This window comes from Megalops cyprinoides, chromosome 10 (assembly GCF_013368585.1).
Source record: "Megalops cyprinoides isolate fMegCyp1 chromosome 10, fMegCyp1.pri, whole genome shotgun sequence".
NCBI lineage: Eukaryota > Metazoa > Chordata > Actinopteri > Elopiformes > Megalopidae > Megalops > Megalops cyprinoides.
Window position 1 is genome coordinate 12128295 of NC_050592.1, and position 15453 is coordinate 12143747.

At 41.0% G+C, this 15453-nt stretch overlaps 2 protein-coding genes across 4 annotated transcripts; one reads left to right on the forward strand and one right to left on the reverse strand.

Moving 5' to 3' along the window:
* Positions 1-859: 859 nt before the first annotated feature.
* Positions 860-8005, reverse strand: creb3l4 (cAMP responsive element binding protein 3-like 4). 2 transcript variants are annotated; one of them, XM_036539271.1, is made up of 10 exons: positions 7550-7719; positions 5927-6085; positions 5171-5432; positions 4454-4590; positions 3987-4076; positions 3529-3635; positions 3187-3255; positions 2981-3065; positions 2634-2730; positions 860-1960 (listed from the first exon to the last, which is right to left on the reverse strand). In XM_036539271.1, exons 1-10 carry the CDS (start codon positions 7571-7573, stop codon positions 1626-1628), a joined length of 1365 nt encoding a protein of 454 aa, XP_036395164.1. In that variant the 5' UTR covers positions 7574-7719; the 3' UTR covers positions 860-1625. The 2 variants fall into 2 exon arrangements, with proteins under 2 accessions (XP_036395164.1, XP_036395166.1); XM_036539273.1 differs by lacking the exon at positions 7550-7719 and adding an exon at positions 7823-8005 and having other exon boundaries at positions 861-1960.
* A 2876-nt stretch (positions 8006-10881) lies between these two features.
* On the forward strand, positions 10882-13670 carry LOC118784905 (zinc transporter ZIP1-like). 2 transcript variants are annotated; one of them, XM_036539379.1, is made up of 4 exons: positions 10882-11093; positions 11840-12113; positions 12356-12486; positions 12797-13670. In XM_036539379.1, exons 2-4 carry the CDS (start codon positions 11921-11923, stop codon positions 13520-13522), a joined length of 1050 nt encoding a protein of 349 aa, XP_036395272.1. In that variant the 5' UTR covers positions 10882-11093; positions 11840-11920; the 3' UTR covers positions 13523-13670. The 2 variants fall into 2 exon arrangements, with proteins under 2 accessions (XP_036395272.1, XP_036395273.1); XM_036539380.1 differs by lacking the exon at positions 10882-11093 and adding an exon at positions 11532-11600.
* Positions 13671-15453: the final 1783 nt, after the last annotated feature.

Here is a 15453-nt window from a genome sequence, read left to right on the forward strand (position 1 = left end):
AGAAATGGGTGCCACCTAGTGGACATGATGCTGTGTGCATGAGGGAAATGAGTGGGAGCATTTGAAGACTAGGAGCTAGGGAGCTAGGGAGCATGACCCAAATAAATGGAGCTTTCCATCATGCAGTATCACTTTCTGAGTCTTCATTTGCTTCAGCACCTCACAGGCCATAGGAAGGGCCCACATCTGCACACCATCTGCCTGCACACACGTGGGCAGGTAGATCCATGGACCATGGCATTGCCCAGCAGCCACTTAGACCTCGACTTGCACAGTCTCCATTCTGGAAACATTTTGGTTTCCTACAAGTACTGCAGGTTTTATAATAATTGGTATGGGAATTATTTGCCCAGAAATCATATAAGGTACAAGGTAAAGTATATCATTGTACTGTATGTTCAATATTAGGCATGTTCTGGTGATGCCTGTCCATACCCTTGATTCTTGGTGTTCTTGGTGTTCCCTTGATTCCTTGGCATTCTTGGTGATCTACAGGTAAGGACATTCTGATGATGAAGCAGGCACATGGTGGGAACTACTTTTCTAAGAATTCATAACTCTATAGAGTCCCAGTTTTTAAAAGACTAGGTGCATCTGCAGGTAAGAACCCATCTTTCTGTGGAGCAAACAGCCATTTTCAACATGACCCACTGCAATCAGTAATACTGGCAGAAGCTATCTGACCTTTTCCCCTTTAATCAAGTGTCAATCAATATTTGAATTATTAATGATGAAATCAAATGAATGGAAGATTCCACAGACAAAGTTGTTTAGAAATCTTTAATTAGAAACTGTACACATACCATTTGAAGGAGAAACATACAATTTGCTACTGTAGTCCCTAACTTACAAAACACAGCTTGCTAGGAAGCTATCCCTCTTAAAATAAAAACATCAAAATAAAAAACTCTTTTAGATTCTTCCCTTTGTTTATAAATACGTAAAATAGAATATGAAAAAACAGACAGCTTAAGTGAAGGATTTTGTTAGTAAAAATACATGTTTCCTTTGCCAAGTTGTCAGTAAGATAAGAAACCATGGTCGGACACAGGTGATAATCATCAAGTTGATTTGACAAAAGGCCATCTCTGAAGCAGAAACAAAATATAAAGGCAGTTACAGTGCAAGAATGTGTTATTGAAGAATCTGCTTATGCACAGAAATGCCAACCATGTTTCAATCCATATACAGCACAAAGAGTATTAAAACAGCTCTGTAAGTACATACAATTGTATGTGTACCATCATGCGAGCACATGTCGGAATCTCTGTAGTCATGAAAGGAGCAAGATAATGTGCTATCTGTGAAAAGATATTCCTCCACTGTTTGGTTCTTTGAGATATGTTTGGTTTCATTCTCAGCCAGGTAAAGTAGTGGGTGCTGGACTACATGTGCATACATTCCACATGAGCCATCCTGCTCACCATAAAATATCCTCCACCACAATAATGAAGACCATGACAGAGAACAGATAAATGCAACAGTTAAGTAACTGAGGCATCCACAGCGTCAGAGAGAAACACCCAATGTTGTTTCATGACAGCATATTGAGCTTGGCCTTCGCTTCAATTCAGAAGGGGTTCCAGAACTTAAGAAAGATTTCGGCCCACTGTGCAAAAGCAGGCTTACATCTCATCTGCGTGTGCTGGTTTTGTAGGATCCACGTTAGTGCTCCCTTGTCCTTTGGCCGACGTCATACCCCGAACTAATGGGTCAATCCTACCCTCGTCCAGGTTTGAGACATTTCCGGGCTTGCTCTCCTCATGGGTCATGCCCTCACTGAGAGCTATCTCTGGGTTTTCTATTGGCTGCTGTAGTAGCACTGAGGTCAGATCCAGGGAATCTGACTGGCCAGAGTCAGGAGAATAAGGCGGACTGTCAGGATTGATGACAGGGTTGTCTATATCCTCTGATATTTGCAAAGATGATGCCGGGTCAGTAAGGATGTTTCTGGAGATAACTGCAGCAATAAAAAATAAAACACATTATTCACATGGTGTATGTGGTCTGTAGTGCACTGCACCTGAATCACATACAGACAAAAGCAACACACACCTCCTCCTCAACCCCTCCCAAAAGGCAAGATTCATACCATACTGAAAGATTTACATTTACATATACAACACCCAAACAGTGAGAATCCACAGTCTAACTGAAATGGTAGAAATGGATGAACGTGTATATACTACATCATGTTTATTTTAATGCTAATCTGAAGATTTTTTTGCCGTAATCGTGGACATTGAAAGCTTTCCAACACAATAAAGCAGCTATTTATCCTTGATCTGATGATAAAAGCACATTCTTTTCGATAATGGAACAACTGCCCAGTTTACTAGCAGTTGCAAAAACTGAACTCCTCAGTGTCCATATTTATGTTACTGTGCAGTGTCCATATTGTAAACAATATGGAGACAAATGATAAAAGCTGCTAGTCTAAGACCCCTGCTTTACATGCTTTACACCTTTATTAATGACTCGATTAACCAAGTTGTCTACGCAAACTACCTTGGACAGTACAGTCAGCTTCTAAAGTACTATGTAAAATAAACACCAACATCTGATATGAAGAGGAAAAAATGCATATGGTAAGCACTGAAAAACCTCGGCCTGCTGAAAGGGAGATTACTGACCTCCTTTGGGTGTATAGCCCTCCTCCGCTGAGGTAGCATCCCAGGTGAAGGGGCTATAACTGGGGAAAATGATGAGAGCCAGGGAGAAGAGGAAAATCTAATCCAAGACAATGCGCAAACACAACCAATTAGGTTAGACATCATACGTAAGTATTCCAGCTTGGCTGTAATACAGTACATCTTAGCTTATTTAATTTTTAAATATGTAACAACAGGGTTGAGACACACTGAAAAATAAATACCTGCAGAGGCAGGAAAGAGAGAGTCGCACATATACAATGACAGAGAAACAAAGACGGAATAGACAGAGAGAGGGAGAGAGGGAATGTGCATTTTTATATTCTCACCATGATGCAGGTGCTGGTCTGTGCAGCCTTGGTGGCTGTCTGCTTGATTAGAGACTGCAGTCTGCGCAGCTGGGCCAGGAGAGACCTGCATACACAGGCGCTTTGCTTTAATGTGTTTAAGTGTCCTCAGGTACAAAAACCCATTGCTCCCGATCACCTGTAATGTCTACAGGAGATGTACTGATCTGAGGGTGTGTGACACCTACATGTTGTGTTTCTCCAACTGCTCCACAGTTTTCTGCAGCTCCTGGTTCTGTGCGGAGCATGCTGCCACCCTGTGAGACACAAAAGAAGGCATAGCGGTCATCTGCAGTGTAGCATAGATGTAAAGAGCAAGGCTTGTAACCGAAAGGTTGCCGCTTCAGTGCTGCTGCACCCATGGGCAAGGTACTTCACCCACAATTGTCTCCAGCTGTATTAAATGCATAACATGTAAAAACTGTCACCTGTGTAAGTTGCTCTGGATGAGAGTGCCTGCTAAATGACAATAATGTAATGTAATGTAATCTGACGCAGGTGTGGATGTAGACAGAGGTGCACAGTCTCACCTGCCCTCCAGTCCATCAATGTACTCCTTCTTCCTGCGCCGACTGTCCTGGGCCGACTGCTTGTTGCGGATCTTGCGACGCACTTTCTTCAGTATCCTCTCCTCTGCCTGCAAAGTCAGCCAATCAGACACAACATCTCAGCGTATACGGTGCCAGGCAGCTCAGCCGTCACCTCCTCTCACTGCACAGATGAGATGCTGCACCTCCTGAGAGAACATTTTTTGAACCCAATCTGTCAAACTCAGCTGTTAACCACACTGCAAAGATACAATCACACTGTGTACAGGTATTCCATCTTCTTGATAAGAGATCTGATAATTAATAATAATTAATAATAAATAATAATTAATATTGTGGTTATTAATCCCATTTCCTAAGTACTGCTCCAACATACTACATTCTGTGTCACAGGTTATATATATTTGGTCTGTGACTGTGGGAGTAGAGGTCTGGTGTACCTTTGTAAGGGGCAGGTTATTGGGTAAAGAGATCCCTTCCTGGTTCAGCAACTTCTGCTCCTCCTCAGTCAGATGGAGTTCGGGGTAATACTTTGAAGAGTGACAAGGAGAAAGTGAGGAACTCATGATTCATTCATAGTTACAATCACACAGAGACTGCATCTTAACGCAAAGCCAGGGCCAGGCAAAATATAAGCAGGGCAGAATACAAGCAGCACAGAAAAATCTGATTCGCATGTCTCTATGGGAACACATCCACTCAAAATAAGGCTACAAACAGAACAATCCCAGGACAGTGTGGAAATTTTCAAACATGATTATAGAGCAGGTAACACCTGAAGTATTGTACTGCTGCACAACAACAACCATACCTTTCCCTCTCTGTTCTGTTGTACTGCTACAGAAAAAATCTGGGACTACATTTCAACATAGCAAGTACCCCAATTTTAGTCTCCCCAGTTACTAACCGGTAGATTCTCCAGACTGTGGTCATCTTTGGCGATAGAAGTGGCAGCAAGAACACCGTCAGGTTTTCCAGTGGGAACAATGGGCAGTTCATTAACGATGCATGATTCAGAGATTAACATCTGGGAGCTCCACTCGTCTGCGGAAAATAAAATAAGTGCCAACCTCAACCACTTCTGTTGCCTAGCATCCATCTGGGTGATGTAGGGCGGCTATTTTATACCACAACACTCATAGCACTTCAGCTAAGGTGGAGAGAGAAGGATTTTTTTAGACAGTATAACTGGCAGATGATTAGAGGGCCAAACTCAATGAGCAACATTGGTAAGTTGATCAGTACACCTGAGAACCCCTCTTTGCAATGAGTGCCATGAAATCTGTAACAAGCTCATAAGAGTCAGAACCCTGGTCTAACGTTTCATCTGAAAGTCAACATCTCCAACATCTCAGTGTTCTCATCACTACCATGGAGCATTGGTTTTCTATTTGGTCTAGAGGGAAGACTGCCCACTACTGGCCTATCAACACCACTTCCAGCGGCAACCTGGTTTTCCTGGGAGGTTCCCCCCCCCCCCCCCAAGTACTATCCAAGAAAATTACCAGAACAAATACGCTAACTTTAAGCAAGCTTCTTTACATACTGAAAAAAAAGAAAAAAAAATGCAAAATGCTTACAAACAGGATGCAGATTGATCAGACAAGAACATCATGTGACTCACCCAGCTCTATAGATATGACGTCCACACTGTGTTGCTCTGGTTCTGTCTTGATGGCACTCAGACTGCTGATGTCATAAACCACCTGATAGATGGTGGGGGGGCCCTGGGCAGATTCTGAGGGCCCTGGCGGGGTTTCAGAACATGGGTCCTCTGATATACCGCTGTCACTCTCTGATAGGGACTCCCCAGGGGGTCCTGAGGGGTATACATCATTGGGGTTGATCGCATGGAGGACATCTTCAGGTTCGCTGTCATTCAGACCCTATTTGAGAGATGGAAGGCTTTCAGGGGTACTGCACTTCTTGGCGGAAACACATGGTTGAACATGTGGTCATTTTGACTGTTTCAACCAAATAAATCTTTGCCCTATCCCAGATCAGGTTTTCCTGGTCAGCCACACCCAACAGGTGAATATTAAAGAAAGACAACTTTTCCTGCAAAAAAGAAAAGCTGTGCAGATCCAAGAGTGGCTGATATATAAAACTCCCTTTTTGCCACTAAGGGTTGTTCTTTTATTAGCATTCTCTGATTGGATGTGGCTACACTCAGCAGCTTGGGAAGCTCCAAGGTGGATATAATGAATATACTGCCTTCAGCAGTTTTCCAGATAAATAAGGTCTTGAAACAGGTACACAAACACATGGTCAGGAAACCATGAAATAACTGAGAGCCTCATGCATTTACGCTTGATTATGAAAGGTAAATGCGAACTTCAGATGAGCAAATCTCTATCCCTAGCACATAAGATATACGCACACAATGGGGATCCAGTGCCCATTCTTCCAAAGTTTTCTCCGTTTCAGTATAGAGGGTATTGGGGCAAGAGAATGGCCCTTCCACTCCCAAACCGCCCTCTATAGCCCCCTCCTCCTCTTTTTGTCCAAAAAACACTGCTCCGCTCTCTGTATCCATCTCCTGGAAGAAGAAGAAGAAGAAAAAAACAGTATGTCAGAGCATCTTGTGTAACTTTGTGTAACTGTGTCCTGTTTTTTGTTATGTCATTCATAGATCTGCCATTTCCACGGACTTTGGACAACCACATTCGAAACAGGTTTTTTGCTATCACCTACAAATTACTATTTCTGGGGTAATGTTTCAACTCATTTCTATGACTGAGCAGAGACATCTTATCAGAAAATAATAAAACTCAAAAGTTCAGAAGATCTTTCTTTTCTCTCATGTTCACTGGGTCTGATGTTTATGCTTTATGAAGGCAATATATAAACATACATTACATTACATACAGTCTTCATTTTCAATGTCAACTGCCTGATGGCTGTTGCCTATCATGCAAATGTACAGGAAACACGGCCTCTGTCCATAGAGATACGGAATCGAGCAGGTGTGGCATTTGCTCAAGGAGTGACACAGTTATGGGGGAGGAACTTTTCCTTGTGTTTTCTGTTTGCATAGCAGAAGTCCTCCTCTGAGAGGATATCTATATCCTGGTGGGAAAAATGAGCTCTAGTTCTACTGGAATCCACACTAGGCCATTTCACACCCAGTCTTCTCAAAATTCCACCCCTTTTGAAATTTCAGTCTAGAGTAAATCAATTCTCATAACAGCCTCTCAAGGTGAATCTACACATGCTGTCCATCGCCCAGTATTCAAATCAAGGAATGCTCTGCTGTTTTACACACATAAAGAACGCTAGCAGTCTTGTTTAGCTCATTTGAGCACAAGGTCGTATTTTCAAGGCAATTTTTTTTTTTCAGTCCTCAGATACTGAGGTATCACCGAACGCTTGAACTAAAGCGTTCCAAATAAAAAAAAAAAAACAGTATGTTGATTACACTACTGCTGGAAATTTATGCACCATAAAGCAATGCCTTTAAACGTCAGTATTGACTGTTTTTTTGTCAGAGCAAATATTTATAAGCGGCAGTACAGTAAACAATATTTCTACATGCACGTATTTCTACACAGATGTACTTAAAGTATCAAACGCATATTTCAGTTGTCAAATGAACAAGACCAGTCCTAGACTGCATAAAAGCAGGCAATGAACAATTTCCTATGACATACAAACTCAGTCATAAAACAGATCGTTTTAATCAGCGCAGCCTATACCCAAAATGCAGTATATATATTATTTTCATTTCAAATTTGATATATGCGAAAGAAAGACTATTTAGGTAAGCTGCACAGTAGTTAAAACAACATTACGAGTCAGTTGCATTACTGGTTTTCTTGCGATAGGCTAATAAAAGCCTTTAACAGAAAAAAACAATCTGCCTATTACTATTGCTTAAGCGTAATTACCCAGTAACATTCAGAGTGCCTCTAGTGACTCCATGCAGCTCATAATCACTGCTGTCACTTAAATAAGAATAAGAAAATACATTTTTTACTCATTTTTACTGTAAAGTAGGCAATACCATTAAGTAGCCGCAGACATCCATAGCCTTTGTATCTCTACAGCACCGTCCTCTGATCTGCGGCCATTCCGTCGAGCAACAGGTTTCTTACACTATGCCCTTGCAGACTGTGAACTCTAAATTGATTATCTTCTTCAGTTATTTACATGCCTTATTTCGGCCGAACACAAACCTTGAATTGCGACACTACGTCGTTTCTTTATGTGGGTGGAGCTTTCTTACGGAGAGCCGGATAAACAAGACTTGCATTCTCATTAAGCGAGTTATACTTACTTGTTATTTGCTTATGTCCTGTCTTCAGACGTGTATGATCTTATGTATATATACATCCCTGATCATGTGCATTCCAGGTAGGTTGTTTTACTAAGCGTAATGCGCGACAATACACTACAAGATTTGTTTTACGTTCAACCGGCTGCAGGACGACATACTTCTCCCTTTAATCCAGCTGGCAAATCCTACGTCAATCACTCTACTAAATCTGCGCTCCCGTCCCAGCTATAGATGCTGATTGGTCAGAACATTCGTGAACAACCAATTAACATGCGTACAAAGAGGTCCCCCGGATATGTTCTCGTCAATGATTTGCCAAGTCAGTGGGCTGTCTGAAGAGCATTGGCTGAAGTAGCCCGGAAGCAACTGTACGATTGCGTTTTAGGTTATGGGTGTGGCTTAAGTGTCTCTTAGTTGAGAACATTTGATCATCCGCAGCTGAGCATGTTTTATTTTCAGGTTTAATAAGCTTCCACTTTTTGGAAAGCTCTTTTTTTCCCCAATGAAATTCAGCTTTTGCCGCTAACTGCATATGCTAGCCGTCATAATTCTGCAAATGTCATAGAAAACGATTTGCTGTTGGTTTGTTTTTTTTTTCCCCCAAAATCAATGTCCTAGATTTATTTATGAAAATTCTTACATCTGGTTAAGTAGCATACAGCTATCATAAGCTTGAAAGAATCATTTTGCAATACAGTAAATTTTAGGGTTGTTTCATTTTTGTGATACTCAATTACTTTTGTATTACTTCATGATTTTGCTGGACCAAAATAGAATCCAGATATTGACTCACAAATATCTCTGCTCCACTCAGATTTAAAACAGAAATCTGTTCATATCTCAGTAGTATACTATAAGGTTGAAGTACTTTGCTTCATTGATCCACATGAGGTAATGGCAGTCTCTGAGGATACCTCAGATAAATTGGTGTTTGCCTTGTGAGAAAGACTTTGATTGGGTTCTGGTTTACATGGCAGTCACCTACCTCCACTGTCTTCAGGAACCTGGGTGTCTGGTCTTCATGGCAAAGACAGTAGAGTACTGAATATATTCCACCTCTCCGTGGTAATAATTTGTGTGTGTGTGTGTATGCATGTGCCATCTCAACATTTTACAATAGACACATTAACCAATATGACCTCTCAGGTGAAACTTTGTCATCAACCCTCATTAACACCCATTTTAGCATCAGAATTTTGAATTTGCATTGGATAATTAAAGTGTGAGCAATGCTAGTGCACCTTATGTGGCCTGAATTGGGGAGAGCTGTTACTCAGTTTTTAGTCTTGTTTCTTCAGGTAGCTCTAGGATCAGCCCTGGTGGTAGAATGGTGACAGACTCTGGTGGCAGAGGCTGTGAATTGCTCCTGGCCTGGGTGGTCAGGACATCACCACAGCTATCCAGAGACACTTCACATAGCACGTCAGGGAACACTTCTGCCAGGACACTGTCCACCAACTGTCCTGAGAAGGCAACCTGGGTCCTCAGGAGCTGGCCAAATATTGACTCTTAGCTCAAGAGGTAACAGATCAGTCCAATTTATAATTCAGTAAATCTAGTGTTTAGGTTGTTTGTTGCCACAGTCATCATTTTCACAAAGAGTAGAGAGGATGAAACACAGTATGGATAACTTACTTCCTGTGTCTCCACACTATTGCCAAAAGTTCACACTTTCTGACATACTTAGCATGCTAAAGGTTAGCTACTTCCTGCTCCCTAGTCTCAGTTGCTAGGTGATAAGCAATCTGACAGTCTTTCAGTAATCTGAAAGTCTTTCTGTAACAGTAAACACAAAATCATGAAGCTGCATAAGCAAATTTTAGTGAGAACAGCATTTGAAATATGTGACCAGACAGGATGGTACAGCCATGCTTCACTCATCTTTTAACACACAATATGACATGAAAATATAGCTTGTTTATTATTTTGCCTCTCAAGAATGATCAATGAAAATGTACACTGTAGAGTACTTGCAATGTAGAATATTTAAAAGAATATTTGTGCAATTGCAAGCCATCAGTAAGCTAGATACCTCAATGTCCTAGCTAGAGTAGGAGTCACAAAATTGGTGTGAATTAATACCTGATAGCCAATTAATGTGATTTTGACAGGTTTATAACAGCACAGATTACTAGGTATAGCTTCCTGAGGAATTCAAACATTTGTGGCTAGCTAACTAACCAGTTTATATATAACATTTCCATATAATATGTGTGTGTATGTATGTATATATCGGCAACAGAGGCTTAACCCAAACATCTTACTGAAAATATTGCACATGCTCTTATAGTGACATCAGCAGAATTAATAATGATTTTAGCACCTGTTGTCTGGCAGACAATCTCACGCCAGTTTACTGAAGTGGCTGACCACAGCTCCCTCTGTGTAGACCTACAGCAGAAGCTGTGGTAGGAATGGGCCACAGCCAGGGATAAAGCGGCCCTGAGCCTGGATGAAGGAGACCAGCTGGTTCTCAGTGATGTTGTGGTGCAAAACCTGCTGCCAAGTGCCAGAATTATCAATAACTGGGAGTCAGTGAAACCAATTAATGCCTCTGTGGAGATCCTACACAGGAGGGGACAGAAATGGGTAACTCACTGCACCATGTGAGTGACCAGCTCCTGCCTTCAGCTCTATGACCAAGCATCACATCACTAAAAAATAACACTTACCAGTTTTCTTTTTTTTTTTTTTTTTTTTTTACCTCAAATTGTGACATGGTTTTTTGATTTTAATATGCATCAATGAGTAAAAAAAGTCCCCTGAAACCCCATTCACATGGTTTGTCTTTGAGCAGATTTTTACTTTATCTCTCTGATCTTTACAGAATGTGGATAAATTGGATCAGTGGGTATAATTAGCTTTCCTGATGTGATAGTAATGTAATTTAAATGACACTGAAATGAATAAAAAGCAATAATATGTGTGTCTGCATTTGAGCAGCAACATCCCGGCGTCTCAAGCCTTGTTTCAGAATGTACTATTAAATTTGAGCCAATATGGCGGACACAGCCAGTTAGTTTCATACTGGAATTTCCCCTTATAAGTTTCCTAGCTAGCGAAGTTACCACCTATCATCTGAGTGGTATTTATGTAGAGTGAGTCAGACGTGTGTTCCTCCACAGCAAAGAATATGTTTCTCGGCATTAACAAGATAGCGACCTATAATAATGGTCTGTAGCTTGCTTCAGATGTGCGAGTTTTTCTAAAACGCAACTTTTGAGTGTCAGCTTCTATGATCATCGGTTCTTGATGAACGAAGGCAATTACGGTAATTCCGGAATCTAACATCAGCTAGCTAGTGAACAGTTGCTTACAATACTGACTGACGACTGGGAAATAGTTTTTTCGCTCGGTTGTTGGATGAGTAGTCCACACTTTTGTCTAAGTTTTCTGATGATACACTGTATATTGGTATTGGGTCGTTTGCTTCACGATTTTAGTCGTGAATAGTCACAAGCTGTTAGTTAGCTAACTAGCCAGTTTTCTAACAAAACAGCTTGCGAGATAGCTAACTAGCTAACAATGTAGGCCTATAAAATTACGATGTAGGAAGTTGTATTGTTCCTTGATATTTCAGCAACTATCATTAAAACATTTGACTTTCAAAGCAGAAAATCGCTAAATTTAGTCAAACATGGGTTTAGCTTAGCGTACTTGAAAATGTGTTTAGTAGTCTACCCTTCTCAGTACATCAAGATTTTAACGGGAAGTATTTGCGCAGCTTTTGTGACAGTTTTGAATGGAACAAGTTCGTGGCTCGATTAAACAATTGAAGGTAGTAAATGGAGAATGACGAGTTACTTTCAGTACAGTTGAAATTAATGTTAAGGTTTGTAGAAAAAAGCGTGTGCAAGTGAAAGCACTTTCAATAGGGGTTGCATGTGTCATTTTTATTTAGCTATTTAATTTCCATTTAATCACATGCGGCATCACATTTATATTCCAGCTCTAATGTGATTTACCCATCCATAGTAATTTAAAATGGCTGATGTATCCAATTGTTTGTTTTTGTAGACGTTCCTGTTGTGTTGGAATTTGAGTATTAACTATGGAGAGCATGTGAAGTTGGTGTGGCCTTTCTGACATGTGAAGAAGATGATGTGGAGAGAGACAGTGATCCAGGGGAGGTCCTTAAAATTGGAGTCTGGCATGGACACCACATTGGGCTCGATGAATGGACTGCAAATCAAGCTGACCTCAATGGTTGTGCTACTGTTCATGACACTGGTATGCGGTTTTGCACCATTATGTATTGCTAGAGGAACACGAAGATGCAATGCCGATCCAGGTAAGATCACTAAAGAAGACAGTTAAACAGTTAAATGTCGGTACAGTTGCATGCATAACATATGTGGTATAGTAAGGTGCACTTCAAAGCCACTTTACATTAGCATCCATAGTCCTGAAATGTATGAATCTGCTCTGCTTGAGGATCATACCTGTTTCTGTCCTATAATTACACTGCTGATAGTCATATCTGCTTGATTGCTAATGTGCATGAATTCCTGTCCTGTTTGTGTTATGGCCTAGAAATACGTCACAAAGTTCTGAGTTTAGTGAGCTGCTTTGCGGGTGGGGTGTTCCTGGCCACCTGTCTGTTGGACCTGGTGCCTGACTACCTCGTGGAGATCAATGAGGCATTCAAAAGTCTGGAGATCACTGTAAGGAAGGGTTTCGAATATCATTATCTTCTCATATCGTGTAGGAAGTGAAGCATTTACATACCTTATTGACAGTATCTGTTTGTCAGCTTGTCTTTTCAGTTTGATTTAATCAATACTGTGTGAATTATACAGTGTGGTATTGTTGACACACAAGTCCATGGTTGGAATGAAGATTTATGTATTTTAATTTGCAAGTCACACCAAACTTTTGACATTAGATTGAGGAATGCATCTTGTAAATCTTGTTTCTTAAATGACAGGCTGGAGGTGTTGTGTAGAATTTCAACTGTTCTCTTTGTTCACCCAGCTGCAGTTCCCTCTCCCTGAATTCATCATGGCCATGGGGTTCTTCCTCGTCCTACTGATGGAACAGATCGTCCTTGCCTACAAGGACCAATCAGGTGGCTCCTTGGATGAGAGGCGAGCCTTGTTGGTTGAATCTAATATCCAGTCCTACCACAAAGATAGCCAGGGCTACTCCCACCTGCATTCTCCATTTGCCCATGGCACTGAAGAGTTGGGTGGATCAAGAGGTCCGGGTGGGGATGGTGTACACCTCCATGTGGACTTCAACTCTCACTCAGCTATCCGCTCCTTCATCCTGGTTTTCTCACTGTCATTGCATTCCGTATTTGAGGGACTGGCAGTGGGGTTGCAAAGGGATGGCCACCAGGTACTGGAGATTTGCATGGCCCTGTTGCTGCACAAGAGCGTCATTGCCTTAAGCTTGGCACTTAAGCTCACCCAAGGTCGGCTGCGGCGGGCAGCAGTTGCTGGATGCATTCTGGTTTTCTCTATAATGTCACCTCTAGGTATTGGGCTGGGTGTCGCTCTCACAGAATCGGAAGCCACCCCTCAGCACCAGTTGATTTGTTCCACACTGGAGGGCCTGGCAGCAGGCACCTTCATCTATATCACATTTATGGAGATCTTGCCTCATGAGCTGGGGTCCCCACAAAACCGAATCCCCAAGGTGGCACTTCTGCTCACCGGCTTTGCAGTGGTCACAGGGGTCCTTTTCATAAAGATCTAGAGCCCCTCTGCTTGCGTTTGGAAAGATTGGTTATCAAAACTAATTATATGAGCACTTTATTATATAACACAATAAACACACTCTTATATAACACTGGTAACTAGTATCATTACCAGATAAATGGTGTTCTAATTTAAAATGAACAGGATGCCCTTTTGTTGTGGATTTATTTAAATCCCCATATGAATAACATTATTGTACTGAAATTGCAAAATATATTGTTTTGGCTGAAAATAAAATTGGCAGAATTTTTAATTGGGTGAGATATGCTTCGTTTATATGGTACTGCAAGAATTTCCTTATTTCAATATTTACAATATTTCAATGCTTTATTGATAAGAGTATCATTTGTTATACTTTTGCCTTTAATTCTGTTGTGTATCAAGAATGGTATGTATGTCATTGCTCAGCAGGTTTTTGTATTTCAAGCTTTCAGTAAAGTCATTTAACTTAATCTCAGTCTTTGGTGCCTGGCTGAAAACATTTGATGAAGAAGAATTGCCTGAAGCATCCAGCTCTCCTCTGTTAAGATAGTCAACCACACCCCCAGGCCTCCTGGAGGAGTGTGAGTCAGAGATACAGCTTCATCTAAAAAAGCAGTGCACTATTTCACAGTGTGAAATACGATACCCCAGCAGTGAAATACAGTCATCTGAACCAAAAAAAAAAAAATTACGGCTGCATTTTATTTCTCCTGACGTGAGCGTGATTTTATGTTTGTGTGTTGTCTTTAATGTAGGTGTGTGTAAGTTGCATTTTGTTGGTATGTGTATTGTATTGAGACATAGGTGAAGGGCATTGCACGGTGTATAAGCAACAGCTTACATACATTTCATTGGTTGCTACCCACACACAAATTTGCCACAAAGAGTAAGGCAATGATAAGTGAACAGCCCGAAACCATTGTAGTAAACATGCAGATGCTACTCCAAAACAATAGGGGAAAAAAACACTGCAGCCTTGACTTCATAAGCCAGTGACACTGCTAAAATCCAAATAAGAAGTGAAGTGGCACTGATTGCGGGCTGCCTGTACTTTGCTGGGCTTTTAGCCCTCTAGTGACCAATTTCTGTTACTGTGGAAGTTAATCAGTGAGGCTCTTTGTGCTAGATATTTATCACCATCCTACCATTGTTTTAGTGATGTGACTCAGAAATCCACTGTGTTGAAAACATCTCCAAACATGAAAGATGCTGACATAAAAAGTGCTTGTGTAAAGAGCATCTGAATGAGCAGGTGAACTACACTAATGTTTGTGATATTGCCTCCTCCAGTTAGTCAAAAGGAACACCTAGAGTACTGCGGTGTCAGCTAGTTAGCTAGATGGCTGAAATAATCTTAACACGATATCTGCAAAGCTAGTACACTTCATTTCATAAAGAACCCAAAGGAATCTGCAGTCTAGCAAGCCAGCTATACCAGATATTTGTTTTAATTGGCAAGACTACCACCATACAGCAGTTACTGTGTTGCAGATGATGTGTATTGACCCTTAACATTATGAATCCATGAACAAGATGATGTGATGATGAGAACATTAAATAAAATTAGAAGTGAGCAGAAATTATATGAAAAAAAAAACTTTTTATTTTAACAGGCAATAGGTAATAATTCACTGTGTTAGGCAGTGGTCAACACACCAAGGTAATCTCAGGTCACAGTGATATCTGGTGTAATAACTGGTTTAAGCCCCACCTTATCTCATTGGAGTACTAATAAAATACAGTTCTTGTTGGGAGAACCGATATGAAATTGGCTTGTCGTTGTGCAGCATACGCTTAAAATGTAAATAAACTACCATTCCCACTCTCTTACTCCGTTGTTTTCCTACGTCAGCGCCACCGCCTTGTCGAAAGGAAGGGACTTGTAGTTTATCATGTTTGACCTTTGACTCTTGAAAACAACTGCCGGTTGTGAAAAAAACTACACGT

Coding starts and splice junctions, on each gene's coding strand:
- LOC118784905 (XM_036539379.1), top strand. CDS start 11,921: ATGATGTGGAGAGAGACAGTGATCCAGGGGAGGTCCTTAAAATTGGAG. Junction 12,114..12,355: donor AAGATGCAATGCCGATCCAG/GTAAGATCACTA, acceptor GTTATGGCCTAG/AAATACGTCACAAAGTTCTG. Junction 12,487..12,796: donor TCAAAAGTCTGGAGATCACT/GTAAGGAAGGGT, acceptor TTGTTCACCCAG/CTGCAGTTCCCTCTCCCTGA.
- creb3l4 (XM_036539271.1), bottom strand. CDS start 7,573: ATGGATGTCTGCGGCTACTTAATG. Junction 3,636..3,986: donor ATAACCTGCCCCTTACAAAG/GTACACCAGACC, acceptor CTGACTTTGCAG/GCAGAGGAGAGGATACTGAA. Junction 2,731..2,980: donor AGACCAGCACCTGCATCATG/GTGAGAATATAA, acceptor GTCTTGGATTAG/ATTTTCCTCTTCTCCCTGGC.